Genomic DNA, 7,551 nt, shown 5'->3' on the forward strand with positions numbered 1-7,551 from the left:
TTATATTTAACCCTTACTATTCTGGCATTGTATGTTAATTTCGAGTTTTCACGTTTTATGTTAATAACGTAAAAGCTTGCTAAGCCTAATCCGTTTCTGATATGTACTTCACACACTTGTGTTACTACATGTATGTGTAATCACTATAATAAGGATTGGCTTGTGATAAAATGCCCAACTCGAGCTCCCTGAAATTCACAGTTTTCATATGCCGAATTTTCAATGTTGTTCTTGCTGCATGTCAATCTTTTATATATATTGATTTATTATTTTGTACTTTTTTAAAGACAGATTTCAACTAACTCATATTGACAAATTTGAGTAAATAAAATTGGATGCTATGCTACAACTCCGCAAAAGAGAAGTTCATGGATGGAAAGTAAACAGAGGAGGTAGCATATGTCTTTCATACTTTGTTTTACATAATTTCCCTTTAAACATGGTGCTTATTTTCACTTTCAGTTGGTTGTAGCCAACCTTTTTGTAAAACAGTGAATTTTAAAATGCAAAAGTAAAGCAGTCTTGAGAGCGCTTGTTATTTCAGAGCTTTAGGCAGCTAGACTTGTCAATTTCCACAAAGAGAAGATTTATCAAGCTTGTTCCATTCTCTGATTTTGTATTATTTATTTTAGAATATCAGATTTGGATCAACAACTTACAGAAGAAAATGCTATCAAAACTTCAACATTTTGACAACAAAATCACTTTTAGTGACCAGCATGGGGTATGAATAATTCAGTGCATTGTTAGTTTTAAGGTATCTACACTTTTTTGTGTGGAAATCGTAAACTGTTTTTGTTATCTAATTGAAAAAAGTGCGCATAAATAAATGATTCTTATATTCAAATTTTAGTTTTAAAATGGACCAAATGTAGCAAATTTTTGCTCCTTGTGAACAATAGCTACTCAAATTTTACTATATGGATTTGGTCCGTTTCTCGAACTTTTAACACAAAAAAGTTTCCCTGGCTTATGTTTTGTTGTTTGATGCAAATGACTTGACTTGCTATTTTTGTTCAAAACAACTTTGACTTGTTTTTAATTACATAAATAATTACTTAAACAACAATCAGTTGTAATTAATTTGCTATTTTTGGCTCTTTGACTGTTAGGTCTCTCAAAAATGCAATTTTTAGCCATATTGTTATGGAGTCAGGCAGCTGTATGGCTGTTTGGTCAAAACTTAATGTCCCTAACAAACTGGGCTGAATCAATATGGCAATGCCCCCCTAAAATGTATGTTTTGCCAACTACATAAACGCAATTATTTTCACACTTTGCATGTATCTGAAATCTGAATTCTGTTTGTAGTATGTCTTATGTTTGGGGTGTCAACATCCAGTCTTATTGAGGACCACATGAGAAGATTTAAGTATGTCAGTGGGGAACAAACGATAGAAGAAAGAAACTGTTTTATATTCAATTGTTGTATTGTATCAACACTGCCTAGTTAACAGTATAGATACAGGGTTGCCTGCAAAGTCTTTGAATTTTTAAATGACTTGATTGTCTTTAAAAACCTAATGTTTTTCTGAAATCTTCAAATTTATTTTGTGTACAGCTTAAATTTTACAAAACTGCCTTAGCAGAAAACTGTTTGTAGATTGAAAAAAAAATGTTTGAAGGAAATCTTAAAATGAAACAACTTTAATTTATGCCAATGGAAGCTACAAATTTTGAATTTATTTTGCTTTTAAATCGAGACCAAAATGTTGAATTACAGTTAACCTACCTACTTAAGATAGCGTTTTTATTATTTACACATAGCAAAATCAATTGCAAAAACTTTTTTTTAAATCAAACAAATGTTATTATTGATGTGTTGAAAAAGTATTTTTGCCCTAACAACCTAAAATTGTGACACCTTCATTTACACAAAACAATGCAAACAATTTAAAATCTTTTTGTTACAAAAATATTTTCGCGGGCCCAATGTTTGACACCTCTATCTTAGCCCGTTTTAAAATTGTGCTGGAATATGTGGTCGTCTCATCACAAACACAAAGTTTTGGCAACTTAAACAATATAAAGGTATTAGGCTACACTTGAGTTTTTAATTTTAATTACTAAAATTTGCCCTGTTTTGTGGTAACTTTATGACGTAACTTGTGACGTCATGTTTCTAAAGACAGAACTTTGTGAAAATCCTTGATTCTTCTCGGCTAACAACTCTTACGATTCAGCAAAATTATCTTGTTAAGTGACATGATATCAAGCAATGTGGAAATCTTTGTTGTGTATAGAACACTTAGTGCTTTGTTCTTGATTGAATGTTTGGATGATTAAACCAAATATATAAGTGCACCTTTTTGTGCTGCGAACACTTGGTGGCTTTTTTAATTGAAAGTTTGGATGATTAAACCAAATATATAAATGCACCTTTTTGTGCTGCGAGATAACTTTAGGTTCAAATTCAGTTAAATATTTGACATGAGGTATATTAACAACAGGTTTGAGGATTCTTGCTAAATGTTGTTATGACAAAACTTTAATATTGTCATTTTTGACATATTTCATGCCCTCTCAAATAAAAACGCTAGATCTTCTCTTTTAGGGGGTCCACAGAGAGTCCTGTCATATACTGCAAAATAAGAGAAAACTTACTGCATGTATTAACAGCTAATAAGGCTGCTTTTCAAAACAACTTTTTATTATTTCAGAATGGAGTTCCACCATATGCATGTGCATACTGCACAGGTCGGTATATAGGATATTATTTTGTGGAAACATTTTTTAATTGAATTGGGCATTATAATAATTTTTAGGAGTGAGTTTTACTTTAATTTGTAAATTTTAAAGAGTTTTACAACCAGCTGACTTAGCACAACATGGTGTGGTTAAGTTGTTAAAAAAAACATGTGTTTCTGATCTATTTTTCACATTGTTGTATATTCATGTCATGAGGTAGTATTATAAATAAATCACATAGTTAATTCTAAAAATAACTTGCATCATTATCGAAACAACAATCCTGAGATATTACAGGTTAAAAATTCTTTAATGTTAATCTGAAATATTAATCCTTTTAATGAAAAATGACCGGTATAAACCATATAACTCTTGTATCCCAATAGGGCAAGGTTTCATTGACCTATAAATCCAAAGCACATAAAACAATAACTTCAGCATTTCATATTACTAGACTACCTCCTGTCAAGGGTCTCATTCAATGCACACTATATAACAGTGGGGATGGTAGTATCTGTATTGTATCGGTGCCAATCAGATACAAAATTAGTAGGAATTTCAGCCATGAGTCGTGATCCAACCTATTGATTTTTTAAATTTATCAAACAATGGTAGTCAACTCTAGTCAATAAAAATGCTGTTGCTACCAGGCATAGTATATACTGAAAAGAAGTTCTTCAGGTACCTGATTTTCGGCTACATATCCAAGATGCCTTTATAAGGGAATGCAACAACACAAAAAAGTAAAATGACGCAAATGTTTTAAACTGGACAAGTCAATTAAAAGGAATTGTTTTATTTACCTAAAATTAACTGTAAAAAATACTTTTTAATTGATCTTTAAATTTAGGTTTTAAAACTCACTCCTTGTGTCCCGAACTTTTAACTTAAAGTTGCACACAGTTACTAAAATGCATTATTTTTTTCAATTTGAGCTAATTTAAACACAGTGTTTTATATTTTTACAGCACCTGGTTATGAAGATATATGTTTAGTGGTTGATGAAGAAGGGTTTGTTTCTGTTATCAATACTTGCTATCAGTGGAATGGAAAAAGCAATCAGGCTACTTTTATGCTCCTTTCAAAATGGTTAAGTCATAACAATGCAGCTTTTGATGTGTGTTGGGTACCTAAAAGCAACCTTTTTGTAACTGCTTCTGGAGATACGACTGCTATACTTTGGGATGTATCCTGCCCCAAGAAAAAGTTGAATGTATTCCAAGGCCACAGTTGCAGCTTGAAATCTATTAGCGTGTCTAAGCACAATCCAAGTAACAACAATTGATATATTATTCTTCTGTTTGTTTATAAACTAATGTTGTTTAAATAAGGTTAAAGCTGTTCTACTTATGATATTGTCTTTTAAAAAGAAATATAAAGTCACTCCTAATTAATTAACAAAACATTTGTAGCTGCAAAAATACATTTATTTTGATATATTAAATTTAATCACGCCAAACATATTTGTGAGATAAATTATTTTTGTATAATAAGATAAAGAATATATTTTGTATAATAAGATTTATTTGTTAACATGTGCAATTGACTCTTTAATTTTAATATTCTGCTGTTTTTTTAGATATTCTTGCCACTGGTTCGCGGGATGGAAATGTTTTACTTTGGGATAGCCGAGCTAAGTCTGGATCTGGTTCTAAAAGTTCTCCCATATTAAGAATCCAAGATGCACATGCAGTTTATGATGCACTAACACCACAACGAAAGCGACGGCGGTTTGCCAGAGACAAAAATAATCCTCTTTTGGCAGTATGTGAATTGTATTTCCTCTATACAGTTAAAAAATAATGTTTTAAACTACAAGTTGTTTAAATGCAGGACTCGCGACAAACAGTTACTTCAGTTGTATTTCAAGATGCTACCACTCTTATAACATCAGGTGCCATGGATGGGACAGTGAAGTTATGGGATGTTCGGAAAACCCCAGGTGATTTTTAAAAATTAAAAAAATAATAAACAAATTTGTATAGTAAACATCTTGTTTTTATAGAGATTTAATTGTTCGTTTACATTAGTTAGTTTGTTTAAAAAAAGGTGTTGAGTAGACCTGAAGCGATATTGTAATTGCAGTTTAATATGTTATTTATTGATGCCCAGTTTACAAATAAACATCAAATTTAATCTATTTGGTTGTTCAAAATTAGTAAAACAATTCTAGTTTATTTAATTTTTGTAACACAGTCTATCAACATTGTATGCTATAAAAAAAAAATTCTGTTATTACTAAGCATAATGTATTAAGATATTGTTTTACAAAGCATATTGTATTTAGATCAATTTTAATAAGACTACAGCTAATATTGTATTTTTGTTTTGTAAAGTAAAAATATGAACTTTAGGGAGGAAATGAACATTTTATGATTTAAATTTGCATTGTTCTTGGTCAACATATTATTATCCAAGTTGTACTGAAAACTATATGAATTGCTTAAATTCACCTGAAATAAAAGGTTCTCTGTTACAATAAATATTCAAAGTGAACACATTAATAAATATATATGGGTGTAATGTTAAGTAAAACAGTTTTCAAATCCACTTACCTAATGTAAATTTGTTCTACTTTTTCTCTGTTTTTTTGTTTAAATGACCAACCTGTAGGTGCACTTTGCACAAAGCTGTAATGTAGCTTATAATAAATACCAAAGCCAAATAGGTTGAGTAAAACACCTTCTATCTTAATGAAGACATATTGATGCAAGTGTGAAAAAAAAACTTCTTTTTTAAGATTGTGTCAATTTTCTTGACATATTTGGCTTTAAGTATTTTTTTTAAACTTATTGATTGTTATGGCAAGCCAGTGTGGCTGTACGTGACAACATAAAAAAGGCCCTGTGAGACATTTCAGTCTAAAAAACTGTTGAATAAATGTTTAGTCCAGTGGTTCTTAAACTTTGTGAGACACGCCCCCCTTTTTTACCAAAATTTGTGCCACACCTTGTTTCAAAATAAAAAAAACATGAAACAGAACAGCAATTTATTTCCAGGTAAGTTGCATCAATGCTAAGAATGTAACTGTTTTTTAGATACCAAATGTTTAATTCTAGTATTAGTAGCAGGGAAATGTCACGCCCTAATGTTTAGTCATTATTCATACATAGTTTGCCAATTTCTTGCGCACCCTTGTGTACCTCACAAGCACCTCAAGGGGCGTGCCCCCAGTTTAACAACCACTAGTTTAGTCAATTATTTTCTGTAATTCAACTAGTACAAGCCTTTATTTAGTTTAACAGAATTAAAGAGAGGTTCGGTGATGTGTTAGAAATTAAAATGTGCTAATCTGCATGATTGCCAAACAATTTTATACATATGATTAAAAATAAATGTAAAATCTACATCTTTTGACATTTTTAATATGACTAAATAATATTTATATAGTAATATTGTTGTTAGTGCCACAACTTGTTTCTCTCAACTTTGCACCTATTGCAGTTGTTTCAAACAAATCAACCAAGTCTACATCAAATAGAGGTTTCTCGAAAGAATGTATTGGGTATCCCGGAACGAGTGAACGAAGAAGAGGTTATACCAGCCTTTGTTTAGATTCTACTGGCTCTAAGCTGTTCACTTCTTGTACAGACAACACAGTATATGAATATGATTTGACTTGTGGCGTGATCAACCAACGTATGCCTAAAGCAAAGTATGTAGTACTGTGTAATTACGTTATAAATTTGTACATCAATGATTTCATGAATATTTACTTTCAGATACACTGGTCACTATAGCTCTTCATTTTATGTAAGAATAGCCTTAAGTCCTGATGACTCGTTTCTATTAAGTGGATCTGATGATGAAGGGGCGTTTATTTGGAATGTAAGAATTACTCAATTGTTGTGTGATTTATTTTAATTTATATCTGAGACTTCTTTTTTATAGACATTTGGGCATAACAATGAATCGCGTGTCCCATCCTATTGTTTAAAAAGTTGCGGAATGGAACAGGTGACCGCAGTGGCTTGGTGTCCGAAGGATGTTGCGCGCGTTGTTTCATGTTCAGATGATTGTGCTGTTAGAGTGTGGGAAATTCCAACTCATAAATCAAAAAGCAGCATGGACAAAAGCAGTAAATGTGCAAAACCAGATATTATTTCTGAAGAAGCATTAGGTAAACAAATACACTTTTGCATGGATACCAACATCCAACAAATCAACAGTCTAAATTCCAATTGTATTTGCTTAATTGGAAAACTATTTCATGTTCATTCAATGTGCTTTTTAATAGAGATAAAACCTGTAAAATATTACCTTTTTCAGTTTCCCACTCTCAAAACGAAAGCCACTGTAAAATTAAACCAGACGGAACTTCGACATCCCCATCTTCTCCGGATTCGTCGGAAATAAGAAAATTTGCAGAAATGGACTGCGATACAGTGAAAGCAATTTATACTAAGTCAATTAAAAATTGGCTGATCAAATCGCCGCTAAAGCAAACAGGTGCGTCAAACAAGCCCGAAATATTAAAAAAAGAGAATCTTGGCAGCCAGGAGAGCAATCAAGGCAACAAGGAAAATGCATTTGAACTACAATCAGCAGTAAAGAGTAGACCAAACAATACATCACCAAAAACCGTCACTCCAAAACGAAAACACTCGCGCTCTATTAAATCCTACTTTTCCCCAAGATAAATTTGGATGCGTTTCGCTTTTACCTAAAATAAACCACCTTTCGTATAGCGTTTTTTATTGTTTTGGATTTCAAGCGCACATAGAGAGCCTAAAAAATAAAATATTATTTTTTATAACGGTATAGGGGGGGTATTATACTTTTATCTGATTTCCTCATTCTACATTCAACTTTTGTAAACATTTTTTTTATTCTTTTCTGTCGTTGCGTATTGTGCGCATTGCT

At 31.6% G+C, this 7,551-nt stretch overlaps 1 protein-coding gene across 1 annotated transcript; it reads left to right on the plus strand.

Moving 5' to 3' along the window:
- Positions 1–286: 286 nt before the first annotated feature.
- On the plus strand, positions 287–7,551 carry LOC146168097 (denticleless protein homolog). The gene is made up of 10 exons (XM_083389248.1): positions 287–392; positions 633–724; positions 2,661–2,697; positions 3,657–3,959; positions 4,268–4,452; positions 4,522–4,630; positions 6,133–6,343; positions 6,411–6,516; positions 6,580–6,808; positions 6,958–7,551. The coding sequence occupies exons 1-10, from the start codon at positions 341–343 to the stop codon at positions 7,326–7,328; spliced, it is 1,695 nt and encodes a 564-aa protein (XP_083245374.1). The 5' UTR covers positions 287–340; the 3' UTR covers positions 7,329–7,551.

This window comes from Ascidiella aspersa, chromosome 1, assembly GCF_963924565.1.
Source record: "Ascidiella aspersa chromosome 1, kaAscAspe10.2, whole genome shotgun sequence".
Classification (NCBI taxonomy): domain Eukaryota; kingdom Metazoa; phylum Chordata; class Ascidiacea; order Phlebobranchia; family Ascidiidae; genus Ascidiella; species Ascidiella aspersa.

Excerpts from the sequence above, each read along its gene's own strand:
- LOC146168097 (XM_083389248.1), top strand. The coding sequence starts at position 341 with ATGCTACAACTCCGCAAAAGAGAAGTTCATGGATGGAAAGTAAACAGA. Across the intron at positions 393-632 it reads ATGGAAAGTAAACAGAGGAG|AATATCAGATTTGGATCAAC; the intron begins GTAGCATATGTC and ends TATTTATTTTAG. Across the intron at positions 2,698-3,656 it reads TGCATGTGCATACTGCACAG|CACCTGGTTATGAAGATATA; the intron begins GTCGGTATATAG and ends ATATTTTTACAG.